This window comes from Macrobrachium nipponense, chromosome 2 (genome assembly GCF_015104395.2).
Source record: "Macrobrachium nipponense isolate FS-2020 chromosome 2, ASM1510439v2, whole genome shotgun sequence".
Lineage (NCBI taxonomy): Eukaryota > Metazoa > Arthropoda > Malacostraca > Decapoda > Palaemonidae > Macrobrachium > Macrobrachium nipponense.
Genome location: NC_087201.1, coordinates 120,880,323 through 120,903,035, shown reverse-complemented (window position 1 = coordinate 120,903,035; position 22,713 = coordinate 120,880,323). Strand labels below are relative to the sequence as shown.

Here is a 22,713-nt window from a genome sequence, read left to right as displayed (position 1 = left end):
GGGAAGCAGTGCTACCATACGCAAACACCACAGGCTGGTGGACAGATGGAAAAAAACAGAGTATAGCTCCCAAAGCAACGATGAATCCGATCACATAGATGTCGTTACCAGTTTCGATCATTATAGACCTATGTGACAAGCAATAAACCATTCATTTATATATTAAAAACAATATTTCCAATTTCCTTCTTAGGTATGTCTGAATTTTCCGTCAAATATATAAAAAAGAAATATTCTGTCAATTTGACTTTTTCGTGATATTAAAAAAAAATTAGCATATGTAACATTTATAAGTTATCGTGCATCAACACCAGTCTCCTCAAAATTCGGTATTCCAGGCGTGCCAACCGATATTCACACTTCAAATGCATTTCACCACCCTTCGGTGAAGCGAAATGTATTTATATTAATTTAAGGAAGTTATAATAAGTTATATAATATTTTTTTTATTATATTTCATATGATAACTTGAAATAAGGTTTTTTCTTTTAACACAAAGATCTTTAAACAAATGATAGCCTGATAATATTAGATAAGCCAAACTTCATTCTGTCATGTATTATTTGCATGAAATCCTTATACACATGAAAATCGGTTGACGCGGTTGGTAGGCATTCTCTTATCTAAACATAATGACATATTTCATAATGATTCGGACAAAATACTTAAAAAACTGCGTAAAACAAGGTTTTCCCTGCAGTTTTATTTTTTATTGTGATAATAGATTCCAATTTTCATATTATAACAAAATTCTCAAACTAATTATTGTACAGTAAATAATAAAGAAAAACGATCCGAACGCTGTATATCGTAAAGTGATGCAACATTTTATAGCATAATCGTACGTGTCAGATATGGTCAAAGGATAATTTGAGCATGTTGGTAGTAAATTGCATTCCAAACTCATTTTAATTCTAAGGAATTCGTTTCAGGTCACTGAATCTATTGTTCAAACATGTGAAGTCATTTTGTGATAAGAATATGAATTTGTGTTGTCTTATAGATTCTAGAGAATCTCATTTACGAACAAAGTGCAAGTCTTAAAATATGAAGAAAATCTTATTTTGATCCATGTATAACTCTTTAAGTTAGTTTAGTGTAAAATATTACTTGATTGTCAAGTATGAAAGCGTTTCTGTTAAAGATAAAATAAATAAATAAATAAATAAATAAATAAATATATATATATATATATATATATATATGTATGTATACATATATATATAAGGCAGCTATCGTGATAACTAAGACCTATCCGGCTGCCTGGTGATGGTCTATGAAGGAATGTAATATTTGAATGTCAGAACGTGAAACCTTTGAGCTTAATAATTAATAAGTATTGATAAGAAAACTTCATACATATACATACATATATGTGTGTGTATGTATGTATACACTATATATATATAATCTGTGTGTATGTATTTATTTATATATATATATACATATATTTGTGTGCACAAATTTTCCCCCTATCTTTTAGGAATGAATGTCACTGTAGTTTCTTGAAGGGTATATTTCTAAATCAAATAAAAGGATTATTTTTATTTGTTTATTTATTTATTTATTTATATTATTGTGCACTTATCCTCTTTCCCTTATTTTGTCATTTCGTAAACTGTTATAACCTGAAAAAAAAAAATTTTCTACAGCAAATTTATTGACAAAGCTCGGAGCGAGTTTGTTCTTCCCGTTTTCTTTATGCTTCACATAACCGTCATGTGCTTAAGCCCCGGGAAGCGAAACTTCAGTTGTTTACGAGAGCGTTCCAGAAGACTTGAATGTCTGTTTGTTTTTCTTTAATATTTCGTTTCAAAAGCCCTTAAGAGACAGTCCCCTGATTAACTAAACTTTATATGTGCGTTGATATTGTCATGAAAGAAAAAATTTATATTTTTACATGTTATAATGTATTCTGTACGTAAGTTCTTTTAAAAGACACAGAGGTTTTTGTTTCGTATTACATGTTATGTTAAAATGATTTTGTTCGCTGTTTACATTTCGACTTTAACAAACAGATCATTCCAAGTATCGGCTGATGTGAAATTGCACCTTTCGACCTTCCACCATCCGCTTAAATAGGACATTGTTTAGTTGATAAATCTCGAATAGTTCAATGCAATACACCCTGTTCATTTTCAAGTACCGCATATAAATGTTCTGGAATATTTCCCCAAAGTGTTGAGGCAGCCATGGAGAGCAGAACAGCCTGCTAAGCCTCCCTTGCCATATCTCATGCGAGAGGGCTGTTAACCTCATTTCTTTATGATGGAAAAAGCGTTGCCCGATAAGAGAATACAGAGAGAGAGAGTCTCATAAATCTTTTATCAAGACAGTATACAGAGGTCTTCTCCAGTAGGGGTGCGCCCAAAGGGCCGAGAGAGAAGATCCTCGTATCGTGGGGTGAGGAAGGCGATTCATTATATAGGCCGAAGGGGAGGAAGGGTGCAAGGTATTTTCTGCTGATTTATCTGACTTTGTTATCGACATAGAGAAGGACTGCGATAACGCATTTGTTATTTAATTAGCATGTGTAGTGCAGCTTTGAAAACAAAATATAATTGTTATTTATCATCTTTCACTGATATAAACTTCTCTTTTTATTGTTACCCGTTATGTAGGAAGCTTATTTATGTTTTGCATTGTTGTTTATGTGCAGGTAGTTTGGTGGCTTCAAGTATTTCATACCACTTCCGTTCGACAGCAGAAAAGCAAGACTACATAGGGTCTTATTTTCTTAAATTAATGCAAGAATACTCGCTGATATATATATATATATATATATATATATATATATATATATATATATATATATATATATATATGAAATTTACTTATCGCATTCCCCAGAGCCTTATGTAAGTATAGCGGCTAATGAGATGAAATTTTAAATTGTTTCCCATTATTTGTGGATGCATTTCCATTGAAAACCTTCCAAATCCAGTTGTTAGGCGGTGAGACCAAACTCAGCTCAAACTACTCATCTACCATTGTGTTGTACTCGCTCTCATCTATAGATCTTCGAGATATATGCGTATATATATATATATATATATATATATATATATATATATATATATATATATATATATATATATTTAAGTTGTGTGTGCATGATGGTTGGGCGGCGTGACACGTTTTGAAACATTTCAAATTATTTCAGTACTTTCATAGATAAAAGTTTTTTTTTTCAGTGAAATCATATTTTTCCCATGAAAAGTACCCTTTCTCTCTAAATCCGACCTTGCTGTCATATTCAGGTGATTAAGAGTGAGACTCCTGCACTTATATTAAAATCAGCTCTGTCTCCTCTTGGCGCTGAATGACCTCGACATCTCTCTCTCTCTCGCCCACCAACAGCTGTGACCCACGCGAAGGTGTGGGTGCTGGACCGTCGAGTGTTCCAGCAAGTGATGATGAGAACTGGCCTCAAGAGGCTGGAGGACAACATCAACTTCCTTTCTTCCGTCCCGCTCCTGCATAACTTGAATAAGGACCACCTCTCCAAGATTGCCGACGCCCTTGAAGTGGTGAGTGTTCCCCTTTCTCAAAAATGTTTATTGATATGGTGGGTTTATTATATTGTATTTCATTTAGTTTTTGCTGTTGCGCGTCAGTCTTGTAATATCTTAAGAAGCATTATAATCATGATTCTCTCTCTCTCTCTCTCTCTCTCTCTCTCTCTCTCTCTCTCTCTCTCTCGAACCAAACACGGCCATCAGTATGCGGTTCAAGCGAACGTGCTGCGCTTTATGGCTCCTTGCTTTCATGGTTATGAGCTTCAGCAGACTCGGAATTTCTTTTGTTATTCTCTAACGTTTCACCGAGGAAAACAAAAGAAAAAAGACAAGGGCTTTGGCACGTTGAGATGAATTGCGCGAGATCTTTCTGTAGCACTAAGAAATCAAGACGCTTTGTATGAGCATTTTTGCAAGAACATTTTTTTTTAGATAACCAGTATACTGGATTGCGTAAGCTTTTAAGACTTACCTGCATGCATCCATCCACACACACACACACACACACACACACACACAACACACACACACACACACACACACACATATATATATATATATATATATATATATATATATATATATATATATATATATATATATATATTGTGTGTGTGTTCACTTATACTCCATTTTGTCCTAAGATGGCGGTGTTAACAGTCAGGTTCACAAATGCTTTAGAACAATGTTCCTAGTCCTCTGTCCTTCTCCTCCACCTTGTGTGTAATTGTATATATATATATATATATATATATATATATATATATATATATATATATATATACATATATATATTTATATTGTATGTGTAGATATAGATATATACACATATATAATATGTATATATTTACACACACACTACATATATTCTTACATGTACAGTGTTTGTGTGTGTGTGTGAGTTTCAATAGTAGTTTGTATTCCTTACTTGAACTTTGGATTATTCATTTTGGCGATATTATCGAATCATTTTTGCGGGTATCTTAACGCTGACTCTCTCCCCCTCTGGGCTCTAAGGGTACTTTTATGTGCTAGGCCCGTAAACTAAATTGTCAAAAAAATTGCTATTGTAAATATGATAAAACGCTGAAGAAGGATCGTCTTATGTCTCGTTTAAGCTGCCAAAACAATTTTCTTTCCCAATTTTCATGATGATGAAGGTTATCATTTTTTTTTTCTGAACCTCCTGAAGGGGTTTTATCTCTTAGTGATGGTACCTTTTTTCTTGCTAGAGTAATGAGAATCATCTCTCTGTTGCATAGAACTTTGTGATGTAGCATTCATAGCGATACCTTTAACACTTGAAACGCAAACTTTGGTGAAGGCGAATTCCTCAATGTCGTAAACTGCAAGATTTACAAAGTCATTCTGCAGCTCTGACTGAAGCAGCTCAAAATTCTAATTTCCTTAAAGAAATTTTTTTTTTCTGATTGCCTTCAATTCTGGTGCCAAGGGGCGTCCTCAGTGACCACCAGTGAGCAATTAAACTCCAATAAGAGAGTAACGCGTATAAATGCGCATGGATATAAGTAGGTTATTCATAACTCTCATATCATAACGGTTTGTAGGAGTTATTGTCATATTATCTGGTAAAGTAAACTGTTATTCGAGTTGAACATCAAGCCGTTTCCGTTTGAATGAATCAGTAAGATCCAAGACTTCTGTGCATCTAGAGAATTCTGTGAACAAAGTCTGTGTCAAGCGAGGAACTGACGTAATGACTATGTGCAGAAAAAACCTTACGGTCAAAATCATCTTAGAGTTCAAGAGAAGAGAAAACAAATTAAAAATGAGATATCGGAGGTCTCCTGAAATTAGAATGTAACCAAAGATTCCAAATTCTTGCATTCAAGTCTATAAGCTCAGTTTAATATCGCGGGGGAATTCAAACTTTGGATAGCTTAATGCCGGAAGAAAAGGGGAGTGTTCTTTTTGGTGCACACGAAAAGGACGAAGGAATTCACTCTTACAGTGGAGTTGAAGTGGACTGAATTAAGAACTGTTTGTAGTAGATTTTTAGGCTTTAGGTTAAGCCTGTTCATAAATAAAAAAAAAAAAAAAAAAAAAAAAAAAAAAAAAAACGCTATAGAAGCAGCGAAGGGCTTTGCAAAATGCATCTCGAAATCGTAGATGGAGACCATATTTAGGTTACCATATTTAATCTCCTGTGTCCTTTATGAAGTGGACTTTTTATTAACATGCAATATACAGCAAAGACCAATCACATTCCGGTAAATTCAGAAGAAAAACCTCTCTTTTGTAGTCTTGGTAAGATAAAGAATTCGATATTGTTATGCTAACATACTTTAAACAAGCTGGGAGCCCTAAAGACGATAACTCGCGAAGCTTCGAATTAAACCAACAAAAGTTTAACCAGGTGTCTCTGAACTCTCTGCTACATAAACGTTATCGTTATTACGAGCGAAGCGGAGTCTTACTCAGTTCTGGCGGTCCGGCCCTAGCACTATTCAAACGCTAATATCTCCAAAAGTATTGAAGATAAAAGAAAAATCCTTTCGGCAGATAAAACCTTACATCATATAAGATGTATTTTTAAAATATCATAAATTCATATTTAAATTATGTTAGCCCTTTGATGGTTTAAATTGAAGCTTCGCGAGTTATCATCGCCTTTAGAGCGCCATACAGATCGTTAATCGTATTTCAAACAGTCTTCAAACGTCACACTTCAAATAATATCAAAACGATAAAATTCGAAATGATTATAGCGGAGATGAGAAGACATTTTAATTAAGCCTAGTATTCGAGAAAACTATCGAATTTGGTGCTGAAATCATCAGTTTTGTGAAAATTGTAATACAATTATTAAAACATCATTTAAATGTGAACTTTTAATATTTTAGAAATAAATCTCATATGGGGGATGAAATTGAAAGACGTCAGGTTTTATCTGCCGAAAGAATTGTTCTTGTATCTTCAATACTTTTGGAGATCTTAGCACTTTGTCCGCGCCAGAAATGAGCCAGTTTCCAGTGGTGATTTTGCTCGTAATAATTACACTATTAGGATCTTTTAGTATTCTACATTGTAATTATCTTTTCATCTACCCTTTCTATAGTATTTCAAGTGCTTTACAACTCTATTGAATCTTTGGCAAATTTGCGGTCCGTATAAGGAAATCTCACTTAACTGTATGGAATCCTTTCTTGTTCTCACAAGCTTTATGTTTTAACTTTTTTTTATTCTAAGTCCTTATTGTAGACATTTTGGTATAATATTATTCGACCAAAGCTGATAACAGTTGGCACGTTTAGAGAAAACCGCCCAGGCTACCTGCAACTTTTTTTATCCATATTTTTTTTCGGTCTTGTTCACGACGGGTAGAGGCTGATGTACATTAAATTCTCTATTGTAAAACGCACCTTTAATGTCGCATTTGAGCATATTTGTCAAGAATGCAGTAGCGTGCCGTGAGCACCAGTTTTGACATCATGAGTTCCTAAATATATTACATGAAATTTTGGGACCAACGGATGTTCTTAAGAATGCAATAAAAAAAAAATTTTTTATTGCATTCTTAGTTCCAGTTTAACGTCAGATGATCCACTCAGTTACGTTACTTTTCAATGAATTCCACTTAGCCTTACATTTTACTAGGTGTGTTGAATTTATGCTTTACCTAATGGAAGGTGTACATGTTTTTGTTTGAATGTAAAACCTCTCCAAAATATTTTCGTACATTAGCTTTTTCACCTGCTGGATATGGCAACTTTTTCCTCTATACATATATTGTTTATACTATTTCTTTGTATTGATACAGATATGTTTACCGATTATTTGGGGTTTTGCATATATTCCTTTTTGATAGCTTACATATGGCTGTACTCTTTGAATGGTAGAGGTCTCGTTTATGGCAGTCATGAATCGTAGCTTTAAAGTTATTTATTGGTCACGCACTCCATATGAAACAGAATGGCTAGACCATTAATTGTAGGTTAAATGTTGCCATATCAGGAGCTATAGGTTTTTATTTGGATGCCAGATCTGTATCTGAAGGTTTAATGTTGTTGAAATAAACAAGGGTAAAATTTATCTGTTTAATTATGGCAGTATAATAAAGATTTTGATTTGCTTTTTTATACTATATATATATATATATATATATATATATTATATATATATATATATATATATATATATATATATATATCACATATCCACAGATGAAAAAAATAGATATGTGTGACATACGAATCACGTGCTAAAGTGATTATAACTATATATGTATATATATATATATATATATATATATATATATATATATATATATATATATATATATATATATATATATATATATAATATACGTTGTGTGCGTTAACACACGATTTGAACCAAACATGAATAGATTATATGGGAAGAGTGTAGTTCCGAAACACTGCAAAATTGTTTTATTATAATTCTAAAATTAGATTGGTGCAATGAATTTGTCTCGTGATTAACTGATATAATTGCATATTTTCCTACCTAGATTATAACAAGGTTAAAAAAAAAGCGAACATAAGTGATCTTAAGAATCAGTGTAAATGAAAGTTACAGATTGGTCCTATATATAATTCATGTGTTACATAACAAATATAATCATGCTTCAAACGCTTTTTGTGGATAACAAAAAGGCGTCACAAAGGAGAAAGTGGAAGAAGAGCTTGCGGGAATGTAGGAGATGCGTCTCATTCGGAATGTCATACAATCAGTTGTCAATGAAAACGGGAAATCTTTTCAACTGAGATAAAATATTACTCTCATTAAAACATTCAAAAGAGTTTCATGAAACTCAGAAGGTTACACTAGGTTGCACACTCACTCCAAGTATTAATCTAATACGTTTATTTTTTGGTTATGTATCTCTTCACGTTGGAGACATTTTTCTGATGTGAGCCGATATGTGCAGATTGTTGACAGAAATAAATGCAGTAGTAAACAAAAAATTCGACCTTATATTCCTAAAATAATGTAATAGATCAATAAAACGGTAACGAGAAAATGCTTTGCTAAGCTGACACCTCAGCGGCCTGACACGAACATTGGTTTGTGCAGCTGGGGAACCACAATTGAAAAGTCCCAAGATAAACATTAGAAACGTCAGAAGGTAGTAACCTGAACTGTTGACTTTGACATGTGTTGGTGAGGCCTCTGCATCTCGTCAGAAGCACACTTGCGGCTTGTTTGTCTTTGCTACAAATGAATGGTGATGGGGCCGAGTTGGACTCGTCGTCACGGGTAGCTTGATTTGCTCAGACTTTGACTCTGCGAGGAGATGGCTCGAACTTTGACAGTCGGTGATTGCTGTGTACTTGTGCTTGGTGCTTGTGGTGTCCTTGGACTCATAGTGGGAACTTGTTACGTTACTGATGCAAATAACGATTTAATATCGCCGCATGTTTCCTTAGACTTATTCAGTTGAGTATTATTTAGTCAGCCATTATTTTGCCAAACCTACAACAAAGGAGTAAAGTAATGTTAAAAAATATGTACAGGGCCCTTTTGACTGTCTTAGTAATGTCTAACCAGAAAGTCCTTGCCACGGCCTTGCTTGAATCATTCGTTGTTGTTTCTGAATATTGTGCCCAACTGTACGTATTATTGATTTTAATTATCTAGATGGAGCTTCCGCTAAATATACTGACCCTAGTGAGTTGTTTGGAATTTACTAAAAATGGCGAGGCAGTTCTAAAACGAGGTCATACAGTTGATAGTTTGCTTGTAAAACAAGTTTTTCTTCCTCTTGTAAGTGATGTATGTTTGACAGTTGTCATGTATGAAATTAGCTGAACGTTTACGATATCAAGGCAGCCTCGTGTTCGTGTGAGTTAAGGGAAGAAAGATACGAACCGAAAAATTTCATGAAAAGATAAAAGCGATTTGAGATGTTGAACGAGAAAATAATTCTCATCCTCTATTGTTAGAAACTGTAGGAGCCATAGATGACTTCAGTATACAAGAGGATAAATGTGAGTCTCCAGTAATTATGTTTCAAGTTCTATAATCAGGCTAACTGAGTTCGCAAATGGGATACAGAGCTTGCTTGTGGAGAACGGGGTAGAAAGTCGCCATGTTGTCCACTGCTAGAAGACCTCCTGTCTGGTCAGGGCTAGAATAGAGCCAGGGCAATTCTTTGACCAGAGATCCGTCAATCCACGCCCACATGCCGCCCCAACCCTCCGTGGAGGCGCCCACCCATGCTTTGCCACCTGCGGAATAAAAACGAATGTCATACCAGAGTGTTTTTCACGTATACACATATACATATGTTTGTGTGTGTGTAAGGGTCAATAAAATTAGATACATAGTACATACTTCAACTGTCACTGCAGCTGTGTACTCTAATGAATGCGGTAAATATAGGTGAATGGGAAACATATATATATTGGACAGAGTTGGAGAACAATTATTGTAGGGGATTGTTCGCGGTAATTACATGTGATTCTGTGATGAATGAAAGTCATGTCGCTAAAACATTTAGCCCTCATTAGCGTGTTGGAGGGGTTCACGGGGATTGTCAGGAGGGGGCCTTCCTTCACCATTTATTTAGAATAGGTCTTTTGATAATCTCTAGTAATACCTAGCTAACAGTGATCACCTGATAGGTTAATGCTGTTGGTGTGATTAATGATAGCAGGATTTAAAACATATATATATATATATATATATATATAATATCTATATATATATATATATATATTTATATATATATGTATATATATATATATACATATATATATATATATATATATATATACACACACATACATGTATAAGAGAGAGAGAGAGAGAATACTTCCAAGTACACAAGAATAAAAGCTGTGCATGAAGGGTACTGAGAGAAAAGGCGAGAAACGTTGCAGTTCATTTGCATGACAACAGGATTATTCTTAAGAAGGATTATTTATAAGATCAATGAGAAAGTCAAAGACAGATGGGCAATTGTAATAGTAAATGTTATCAGGCAAGAAAAATGACCAGCACTGAAGTGCAAGTCATAGCAATGACCGTGAGCAAATGGTTCTTAGACGAAAAAGATCTCAACAGAAAGCCTGACGGAAGACACCACAGGATACTCTTAGTAATATAAAATTATAAAATTAAGGCAAAATACATGAAATCTGTGAAAAAATTCCAAAGAATCTGATTATTGCGGGAATATGGAGGGATATGTGTCTAATATCAACAAAAAAGTTGTGTCTCACGGGTGGGCAACGTGTCTTTTTGGCCTCCTTTATCACCACACATTAATGGCCAAAGTAGAAGCATTGCCTTACCATAAAAATGATTAAACGAAAAAAATATTGGAAACCGCTAATCATATGAAAGTAAGGCATATAAGAACGAAAGTTGGAATCCTAAAAAGACATCCAATGCTTCAGTTCCTGAGTCTCGTCTCAAAATATCTAACAGCTCGGCTGCTATGGCCGTTCAAAATTTGATTTATGTCAGATTTAATAATATTTCTTTCTCTCTGTATCTGGAAAACGGTCACTCATTGGAAAGAATTTCATAGAAGAAAAAAAGAAGCAGAAGATCAAAATATTTCATGTGATGTGACGTTAACTTCATACCTCAGATTATATAGGAGATATTACAATTGAAATTGGTTGTATCCCAATTTCATCGCAAAAACAAAAAGAAAAAAACAAGGAAAAACGTAGCGTTCTTTATGTAACTACAAAAGGGTCGTTCATTTGGAAAAAAAATGCATAGAATTTAAAATTTGTTGCATTTATCCCATTAAGTATCTCAATTTCATCGTAAAATGATAGGGAAAATATAGCCTTTTTTATGTATCTCACAAATGGTCATCTGTTTTAAAAAGTGAAAGGAATTAATTAAAAAGATTCAGAATATCACAATATATCATATGAGGTAATTATCAACTTCATATAATAAGACTAATAATATTTGAGATATTGCAGTTCATTTTTTTAGTATTTTAATTTCATCATAAAATATCTTAACAATAAACAATTCATTCTTTATCTAAAATAAATCATATACATGTGTGGTTGTAAATTTTGGACACTGTATCACAGCCAGACCAAATTGACTTAAATAGAAGGTCCTTTCTTTCACATATTCGTATCGATTCAATGTTATATGGTCCTGTTTGACCAGCTAACAAATGAAAAAGAAGTCCATCATAGGTCATTCCTTAGTGAAATAGTTGATCCATTCTTTATAAAAGAAGCCTTGTGAGAGTATTAGAGTAGCAGGGATTGGGACAATGAAAATTATCTATGGTATTACAAATGCCATAGAAAAGGAACTGCAGTCCAGATTTTTCCAAAAAGCACATAAGTAGGGGTAAGATTAATCCAGAAATTCTATCACCAACAGAAGATGCCAGTAGCCAGCATGCTTTGACAGTGCATCTTCAATTACTAATCTGGAAAGAACTGGATACTGAAGCTGTAACCCCAATTGGAAGGGGATGGGAACTTGATCGAAGTCATAAGTTAAGACATAAGATGCAACTGCAACATACCGATGCTGCAATCGGTATGTTGCAGTTCCAGGGAAAGTGAAAACCAGTGCCAAACAATGAGTTGCAGATGTAGAAGAGATTAGGGGCTCTTTGGTGTTCCAGCTTGTGGGATCTGTGGGGGGTCTTTGTGCAAATGGAGAATTAGCAATGATAAATGATGGCTTGTCAGAGGAAGATGGAGATATCTCGTTTAGTTTTGATAATAACAGTTGCAGCTTTTCTTAAACAAATTTCATATACCCGATATTAGAACTGTAGTACCTATATCAGACTCTTTGTTCTTTCATAGATTGCCCTTTGTATCGTAAAGTAGGTGTTGAAATTGTGTTTAAAACAAAATCTGTAATATATTCGCTATATTCAGAGTTATCAAGTTAAAACTTGAATATTTTGTTTTCAAATAAGTGGTTTTCTTAGATAAAAAATGAATTGCTTATTGTTTAGATATTTCATAATGAAATTGAAACACTCAAAAAATTAATTGCAGTATTTCCAATATTATTAGTGCTATGATATATTTTGACTTTTTAAATTTTTTAAATTCCATGCACTTTTTTAAATGACCAATGTGAATTACATAAAAAGGCTCTATTTTTCATATTATTTTACGATGAAATTGAGATACTTAAAATGTCAATTGCAATATCTCCTTTAGAATTGTATATATGAAGTTAAAAGTTACATCATATAGTGTATTTTGATATTCTACTTCTTTTATCTTGTATGAACTTCTTTCTTAAGTATGCTCGTTTTGCAGTTACATAAAGAACACATTTTTTTCTTTTTTGCGATAAATACAACTAATAGTAATTGCAATATTGCCTATATAATTTGAGGTATGTAGTTAAAATTCACATCACCTCATGTACAATCTTCTATGAACTTTTTTCCTATGAGTGACCGTTTTACAGATACAAAGAGAATGAAATATTATTAAATCTGACATCAATCAAATTTTGAGCGGCCATAGCAGCCGAACTATTAGATATTTTGAGACGGGGACTGAAGTACTGGATGTGTTTTTATGATTCCAACATTTGTTCATCTATTTCTTACTTTCACATGATTAGCGGTTTCCAAGTTTTTTCGTTTAACCATTTTTATGGTAAAAATTTTGGCCATAAATGTGTGGTGATACAGAAGGCCAAAAAAAAATATGTTGCCCAACCTTGAGACACACTAACTTTTTTTGGCGATACTAGTCACATATCCCTCCAAATTCACAGATGAGACGTAATTTCAAGTTGCTATGTTGTGCGTTGATACACAGCAGTGTGATCAGCTGCTGAACGCGCAGGATAGAATAAGAGGCAGATTTGAAGGTAGCTGTTTAGGATGGGAGATCAAAGGACTGAAGCACCTCAGCTGGTGAGATTAAGAGGGCAGAAAAATGATTGGTACAATTACTGTAACTAAGAGCTGACCGAGTTTTAGAGGTATGTCTGGATAACACCAAAAGGTTATAAGTGTCTGCTACCACCACTCACACTAACAGGATACCTATCAGGTGAAAACTATATACATATTATTGAGATCATCCAAAGACCTGCTAAAAAATATATACATACACATATATATACATTTTACATACACACACACACACATATATATATATATGATATGTATATATATATATATATATATATATATATATATATATATATATGTATGTATATCAAGTATAAAGGCCCATTAAAACACACTGGTATAAAGGGAAGGACTATATTTCGGATAAGGGCGGAAGTCAGTCCACCGGAATATAGTCCTTAGCTTTAAACCAGATTGTTGCAATAGGCCTTTTATACTTGAGACGTATCCTGTTCTAAGAGAATTTATTTACATATAAGTATGTAAGCATATATATATATATATATATATATATATATATATATATATATTATAATTAGGAAGGAGTCCTTCTCTGAGGGCAGCAGCATTGAATATTATAGCTGTTTTAACGGCATTTAATTTTTATAGAATTGAGAAGACTCTATGTAAATAAAATACCGTTGAAATAGCTATAATATTCTATATATATATATATATATATATATATATATATATATATATATATATATATTATAAATTTCGGACTCACATCAGGACCGAACACCGGTCTTTCAGAAGAGAGTCCAGTGCATTAGCAGTTTATTCGCACAAGTCATGAAAGTACTTAGTGAGTCAGAAATTTATATCTATGAAACATGTTCCCATGTGTTCATTTCCATATGAACCATTATATATTCAACACCTACACGCACACACACACACACACACACACACACACATATATATATATATATATATATATATATATATATATATATATATATATATATATGTGTGTGTGTGTGTGTGTGTGTGTGTGTGTGTCTGTCTGTCTGTCTGTCTGTCTGTCTGTCTGTGTGGTTTATTTGTTCGTTTAATGAATAAAATATATCCCCCAACTAATAGTTTGCTTTTAGGATTAAAATATTATTAAAATGAAAGACCGTATTCGGTTTAGGAAATATAACAGAAAACGGAACACTTCAAATGATAGAAAAAAATGTTGAAATATTATAGTTCAGGTGGAACTTACTGAATTCGTAGTCCTGGATAAATTTTTTGAAGGCTTCCATATCATGAGGAACAACCAGGTCACCAGTGACCTTTGGTAACCCCGACGGACGAGAGACGTGCAACTGAGCGTAGCTGTGGCAGAGTCTCCTAGCTGCGTCCCAAACGGCTTCTTCCATCAGTATTGTGAGACAGTGCTTCCCGGCTCTTTTGAATGGCGACGGACATTCTGCCAAGAGCACAATAAGTCTTAGTAATGTTTTCAGAAACTTTTTTCCTAGGATTAAAAAATATAAATGTATTATTCCCTTAAAACACTTTTCCCATGAGGATGAAAATTAATACATGAGAACTAGTGTGATTTCCACTTAATGCAAATAAGTATTACCATTCTTACTCATATCCCTTGGAGTATCACAGAAACACAGTAACAGTAATATTCCAGCATAAGCATTGTAATAATAAGTCAATGAACTGTTGGGCGAGTAGAATACAATATCAGCGAATATAACACACCCATTCATTTTATTCGCCTTCTCATCAAAGATTGATAGTTCTGCAGATCATTTTTTTTACATGTTAAACAAGTATGATAGTTATTGCAGCTCCAGTGGGAGTTTATGGGGTAGGACCTGGGTGGTACGTTTCCCCATCTTCTTTCCCACCGTTATCCCTACGTTAAGGGGTCGGTTGCCTGATGCGCCTTATTCCTTACATGAGGCTCCTGAAACAGCTAGCCTTCCAGTTTCGGCAAGTCTTTCGGGATGAGGTTGCTAACACCACGCATTTATCCACTTAGGTTACGGCCCACCACATTCCACTAACTACATGGGGTGCAGTTCACTGCATAGCTCAGTAAGGGCCAGTGAATTTTAATATGACGTGCCTAGGTCGTTTGCTTCGATCAGGAACTAAACTAGGCCCTAAACTCTAGCCTATAAGGACCCAGACATTAAAATTATATATGAATATTAAATATATATCTATATATATATATATATAATATATACATATGTGTATCTGAAGCTTTATCACAACACCGTGGCACACGGACATAAAGCTGAAAATGTCATTTAACTGTTAAGTGGTTTGACACCTGAGGGATTCAATCCCTTGACAGCAACTACCTCCGGTTTCAGTGACTACTCTACCATTTGGCCTTCTCTTAAATCCCTCAGGTGATGAACCACTTATCAATTTTAATTTCCCCTTAGTATTATTTCCGAGATAGAGTAAATTAGATTATTAAAATAAGTTTGTAAGGTTAGCTTAGAGTGCATCTATATATGATATATAGTATATATATATATATATATATATATATATATATATATATATATATATATATACATATATATATATATATAATATATATATATATATATATTATATATATATATATATATATATATATATATATATATATATATATATATATATATATATATATATATATGTTAACTAGGTCTTTACAGAATTGTTCGTGCATTAGTCCAATTAATAACAAGACCTCATTTAAACTGGATGGAATTTAGCGGAGATTTTTATTCAGGATGAGTTATAAACTTTCTAGGACTACCAGTCTTCATCGTCTGGTAACCAGATATCGTCCAGATTCAATGTAGCAGGAAAGTCCACGTGCTTGAGAATATTATAAAATCCACGTAAACAATCGAGTACAAACCGGGACTTGGAACAAGTACATTCGTGACTCAGTCTACATTTTCAAATTCACACTGTGAACTCGAAAATGTAGAATAAACTACGAAAGTACTTGTTTCAAGTCCCGGTTTTCTCTTGCCTTCTCACTTGGACTTTATGATATATATATATATATATATATATATATATATATATATATATATATATATATATATGTGTGTGTGTGTGTGTGTGTGTGTGTGTGTGTGTGTGTGTGTATTATTCATAAACAAGTCCCACTTACCTCTGATAACTGGTGTTTGTTCAGGATTTTCTGTGTCATCCTCTCCTTTTTCTTGATGAAAATGAGTTTCCAGAACCCTGTGGTGAGGACCATTGGCCATTCTGCTATCAACCACAATTCCCCTTCCACCTCCTCCTCCTCCTCCTCCCGCTCCTCCTGCACCCCCTACTCCTACTCCTCCACCACCACCACCACTTCCTTCTGGAGCTTTTGCTGCGGGTCCGCTTCCGGTTGGAAGGACTTCCAAGTTGCTAGGGCATCCTTTAGTTGACATTAGGGATGATATTTGCCCCCTCAGTATCTCTATGCCTTTGGAGAAAAACCTTGTTAAAGGAAAAATTGCCAGGTTTATGATTTAGGTGTAGTATAGTGTCAGAAAAATTGAATGCTTTGGTAAGATTTAATAGTAGAAATACGCCAGTTTCTTGAAGCAGTAAATGGTAGGAAGTTTTGATATCAGATAATAGTTACATTTCTTTCATAATAAAGTCATGAATCAAAGTGAAGTTTACGACACGGAAACCAAGCTTTTTTACCATTGGTCTGTATTAAATATACTGAAAAAAAAGGGACGAAGTTAGGAAAGGAACATTAGATATGTTGTTTTGGATTCCTTTAAGGCCCTGAGAGGCTAGATTTGAAGCAGAGGTCACCATTTTATTGCTACATTTTGTTTGGCCAGTAATTGGCCTCCAGAATTGTAAGCAAACAGTTACTTCTAGTATATTTTTTAATAATAATCTTTTGAAGAAAAGAACTCGAAATTCTCCTTATCTTTCATTAAGTAGAATATATTCACCTCGATGACTAAGCTGAACAATGTCTGCACAGGAGGCCATAGAAAAGAATGTACTATTAAATAGTATTTAAAGTCGTTGGGAGCGATGTATTTAATTAAAGAAAACTATGTGCATGTAACTAAGTGATATGAAACGTATCAAAATTGCTAGGATCCAAAAATAAGATCAAAGAGGATAATTGACCCGAAAAAAATGCATAACAAATTACTTTGAAGAAGTTTCAGGATATATATATATATATATATATATATATATATATATATATATATATATATATATATATATGTGTGTGTGTGTGTGTGTGTGTGTGTGTGCGTCTGTATATATATATATATATATATATATAGATATATATATATATATATATATATATGTAATAATTATTTACATATATATACATATATAGGATATATATACGCATGTATATGATGTGTGTTTAATACGAGTCCACATTGATATCAGTAGTCTATCAAATTCATAGTTTATGATCTTGACTTCATAGTTGACTGTTGTTTTATCTCTTTCTCAGAAATTCATCTTTCAGTCATCAGCTTTTTATTTATTATTATTACTCATAATTATCTTCTAATTAGCCAATAATTCTAAAAATAATTCTGATCCCTATGAAGTGGATCCCTCTTGTCCATTTTTATTAGAGTTTTAAAACTGATTTCTGTCGCTAATTCTGAATATTACATAGATATCATGTAATTCGTCAAAATTAAATAGTAACTTGTGTGTGTAGAGAGAGAGAGAGAGAGAGAGAGAGAGAGAGAGAGAGAGAGAGAGAGAGAGAGAGATTCACGCGAGTAGGGTTAATGAGGAAATGGTTGAGGCATTTTTAATGCTTGCCATGCCCAAGAACTGTGTGCATTTCTTCGTAGGTAATAATTAATGTGGAAACTGATGTGTTTATGTATAATCTTTGTAACAGCTCAGTCGACTTCATCTTTGTTCGTTCTCGGGTACTTGTCTCAATATTTTGAAAATAATAGAAAGAAACAGCTAGTGTGATAGAAATATATTTAAAGTCATTTGTCTCTGACTTATCTCGGGATGAGTAACTAAGTGTATGTTTAGCCTTAACAATAAACATTTGATACATCATCAGATCTCATCTTATATTTAATATAGTTTACCAGATTATGTCTCGAAAAGATAGGAAGGGTATGAAGGTGGTTTTTAGAAGCATTAACAAATGCAGCTGTTTGATGTGGTTGTATGTAGTACAGTCACAAACAAAACACACTCGTCACTCAGCATAGCATGCTACGTAATCTTACGAGAAGAGGGAAATGGATCTGATGTACAGTTTAGTTTAAGGAAAACGTCGTCCTGATGAGAAGCAGACTAAAAGCAGAAAGGACGATGCCTCGGAGGATGGTCAGGATGGCATTCAGTGTGTTGCCTTTGATGGGAAGGTGATTGCTAGAGTACCTAGAATTGAGTCAGTGCCATGTGTCATTACTAGAGAGGACAAACGCCGTGGCACTGTGTTGCCCCTTGCCATTATCCATTTACAAAGAGGATATTGTGAATTAAGACGCTGATATTTCTATTATTTAATCCTGATTTTTGTGAGGATATGCAATGGCCACTGCAGAGAGGTCTCCGACAGATGGAGGTCATGAAGGGAATAGAAAATAAAACTGTAATGAAAGCATTCGTTTTAAATTGTAAATGTAAAGAATCCAGATGGACGCGAATCACAACTCGAAGGGAGAGGAAAAAAAATCTTGTATTTTGACTGGGCAAAACAGAAAGAGCGCGGAAGTGTACTTGTCTAACGTAAGTTTTGGTGAAGTCTACCGATGAGGTAAATGATAATGAAAATGTTTGATAGTAATTTAGAAAAACTGGGAATTCCTGTAGCAGAAGAAACTGTCAGTTATCGAAGAAATGTTTTACAAATACATTTTTTAGTTTGAAGAGTAAGGGTGCTCTAGGTACACCCATGTCATTTAAACTATCGTTCTTTTTAGGATCTAACAAAAAATCAAGGAAGAAAAACAATCCAAACGCAAATCAGTGAAATCACAGAAAGACTGGAGAAAACGAAGGCCTTGGAACAAGATGTATAGTGGTCAACAGAAGGGTTCTGAGTACAAGAAATATCACCTGAATATATGATAATATGAAGGAGTTTGAACAGTTTCCTTGAACTTATTCTAATCACCAATCGTAATTATTTGGTAAATGCCAAATGAATAAAATTATTTTAAAGATTTTATGCAGTAATACATGTACGCTAGAGGTCTTAAATACAAGGATATCAACTTCCCATTTTACATAAAAGCCTCCATCTTTCCTACCTAATCGATTATCCTCGGTTTTGTCCCTGAGAGCCATGGTCTGTTCTGTCCTGGCTAACCTGTCTTGATGAAGGTCTGTGAGGAGCTTGTCGAAGTTTGTACTGAGGTCCGACCTGATGCCCCTGAGAACCATCGTTAACTCCTGAACTGCCGTAGTTAGCTCGCTGTCCCTCAGGCCATGACATAAAAAGCACTGAAGGCTCGCTAACGATACGAAGACGTAAGGTATCTGGAAGAGAACGGTTTCTTCTGTCATTAGAGAGATTCTCAGAGTCCCTTTCTCATCATTTCGCTTTTTTTTATTTTTTTTTTCTTACCGGGAATCTTTATGAAGATTCTAATTACGCGGTAGTTCTATGACTATCGACTTGTTTTACCATTTCACGGATTTATATAAAATTAAAATATATTCCTACAGTGTTACCTAACATAAGCGCTCCTTTAAAAAAAAATTGTAAGAAGAGGCGAGATGAACGTGAGAGGAAAACTTTCACTTCGCCGTCTCACTGTTGTGTTGTGCATGTGGCATGAATCTCTGGCCAAGGACAATTGCATGATAGTCGTATGTATCAGGATTGCTTGTGACAAACACACTCGAGGGCATCCTTCCTCATTTTATACTTTAAATCACAGACAGATTTCTATTGTCTAACTACTGTTCTGTCCCTTTGAAGTTCCGCCATCCTCTCACAATTGCACTTAAGTGCCTTGCCATTAACAGCTCGCCTTTGGATTTCATCGCCCGTGACTGCGTATTGTGAGTAGATTACTTAGATTTGAAGTTAATGAGTAGGAGGAGCGAACTGTATCAAAAGACGATTCTGTGAGGCACTTTCCACGTGAAAATTAGGTTTACGGTAGCTGTAAAGGAGGCAGTGTAAGTCGTACTTGAGCAAAACTCGTATCAGATACTTAAGGGACTGGAATATTCAAAGCAGATGCAAGGCTGGGAATTTAAGAAAGAAGAGAGGATGTGTACATCATAGGCGAGGTTAAGATCTACTAATACGTAATAAGAGCCACGGGTTCATCTGTCAAAGCACCATTACACTGTGCAGATGTAAAATCATGCTAACCTGTGTCTACCTAAAAGCCTTTCACATAATTAGATGGGAATTTTTGAACAAAATAAGAAGACGATCTTCATCATATTTCTTCCTCTGACAACTAAATTCAACTACTACCCCTACACAAAAGGCCCAAGTTCACGACATACACAGTGTCAGTGACATCCATCTTGCACAAACGTCATACCTCCTGGATATCAAGGTCCTTATCACCTTCCTTCCAAGGCCTTCACACATACTTGTCATACGTATCTTGCTTTCCATTTTCATTACTGGGCTAGATTACCCACAATGCACCGGTCCATCTTTCACTTACAGTGACTTCTTTTCAGTCACGGAGTTTCCGCCTTTTGCATTCCTCATCTACAACTCAGGCTTTTCCTTATTTTGGCCTTTATTCGGCTGGTTTCATCATGCACATTAAGCAAATTTACTTCCCCACACACACGCACACACACTGATATATATGTATATATATTATATATTATATATATATATATATATATATGATATATATGTATATATGTATATATATATATATCTATCCATATCCATAAATATATATTTTCTATATATATATATAAAGATATATATAATCTATATATATATATATATATAATATATATAATATACATGATTATATATATATATATATATCCTACATACATACATACATATGCATACATATATATATATATATACAATAAAGAGATAAAGAGAGGGACAGTTGAAATTGCAATTTTTCTCCCTCCCTCAGTCTTTTGTCTCTCCCCCTGAGGGCCTTGTGCCATAAACCATGCTACGTACCACACATATTTGACGCTTCACATAATGTTCACTATTACCTTCATCCTTCAGTCAAAGGGTCAGACTGACTTACATGTGTGAGTGTGTGTGTGCGTGCTGCTGCATTTTGTTTGTTGGCTCTCGCACGAGATTGTTATAATTCTCCAAGGAGACAGTTCACAGAGTCTTACATTTTTGACAAGATTCTCATGCTTTTGAACTGCTGTTGTGATATGACGGTGGGCGCTGCATAGCAACTGAATGTTGAATTGGCCGGTTTTCATTGGCGGTGAACAACGACGAACTGACCGGGTGCAGCTCGTTAAGACTAGGAGGCTTTCTGGCCGCATCCGAGCGCCAAATGGAATGAAATCATTCCGCGGAATTGAACTATCACGTGACAACAACGTTTGATTTGGGCGATAGGCTGACCTTTCCTGGATTAGGTGAACGAGTTGCTGGGGCGGGTGGCATGGAAGTCATCAAATTGAGGAGGACATTTTCATCCAGAATTATTGCGAAAAATTTAATTCGGTAAATAAAAGATTCTTTATGAGTTAAATACATTACTAGTGTGTTATTGTGGAAAGGCGTAATGTATCTCGATGTCAGATACAATCGTCCTTTATTTGGGTCACGCGAAGGACGTAGATGCCTACATTTTATTTATTTACTCTTTCAGCGGTATAATGCTAAAAGTATAAATATAATGTGTAATCAGTGATTTTACATAAGATAAATTTCTGAAGACTACTCTTAAGTGCCATATACATGCCTTGCGACTCTTAAGTTTACCTTCAGATTGTTATTTTTGAACGACAATGTCTCTCCAAAAGTAGAACTTCGTTTGTTCCAAGGTTTCGGTCGACACATCTTCGTGACACGACTCCCATAAATAATATATCTTTTCTTATCCTTCGAGCCACTGTATTTTAAAAAAATCCAACAAAATCCTAAAATGTGATCCTACCTTCATGGTGGAAAAGCGTTGCCTATCTGCCGAGTTATGAAATCACATCTCTCCCCTGCGGGTTGAAAGCTGTAACTGGGGTAGGACACGGGAGGAGGGAGGTACCTAAAGGAGGCATTCTGAGGATTCTCTCTCTCTCTCTCTCTCTCTCTCTCTCTCTCTCTCTCTCTCTCTCATTCATCTTCATAAAGTGCGGGAGTTGTCTATAATGATCCCTCCAAAGTGACCTATCCTTGCATTTCTTTTCCTCTCTCAT

The 22,713-nt window shown here is 34.5% G+C and overlaps 2 protein-coding genes across 2 annotated transcripts in view; one reads left to right on the top strand and one right to left on the bottom strand.

The window, feature by feature from the left end:
* Positions 1 to 22,713, top strand: part of LOC135220952 (cGMP-dependent protein kinase, isozyme 1-like) — a 490,937-nt gene that overhangs the window by 428,844 nt on the left and 39,380 nt on the right. The window contains exon 6 of the mRNA XM_064258605.1: positions 3,361 to 3,530. Coding sequence (XP_064114675.1) covers positions 3,361 to 3,530 — 170 coding nt within the window. The remainder of the gene's footprint in view (positions 1 to 3,360; positions 3,531 to 22,713) is intronic.
* Positions 8,382 to 22,608, bottom strand: LOC135220953 (uncharacterized). Its single transcript, XM_064258606.1, has 5 exons — positions 22,458 to 22,608; positions 19,635 to 19,863; positions 16,523 to 16,831; positions 14,600 to 14,806; positions 8,382 to 9,730 (listed from the first exon to the last, which is right to left on the bottom strand). The coding sequence occupies exons 1-5, from the start codon at positions 22,461 to 22,463 to the stop codon at positions 9,531 to 9,533; spliced, it is 951 nt and encodes a 316-aa protein (XP_064114676.1). The 5' UTR covers positions 22,464 to 22,608; the 3' UTR covers positions 8,382 to 9,530.

Coding starts and splice junctions, on each gene's coding strand:
- LOC135220953 (XM_064258606.1), bottom strand. Junction 14,807..16,522: donor ACAAACACCAGTTATCAGAG/GTAAGTGGGACT, acceptor TGCTCTTGGCAG/AATGTCCGTCGCCATTCAAA. Junction 9,731..14,599: donor TATCCAGGACTACGAATTCA/GTAAGTTCCACC, acceptor TTTATTCCGCAG/GTGGCAAAGCATGGGTGGGC.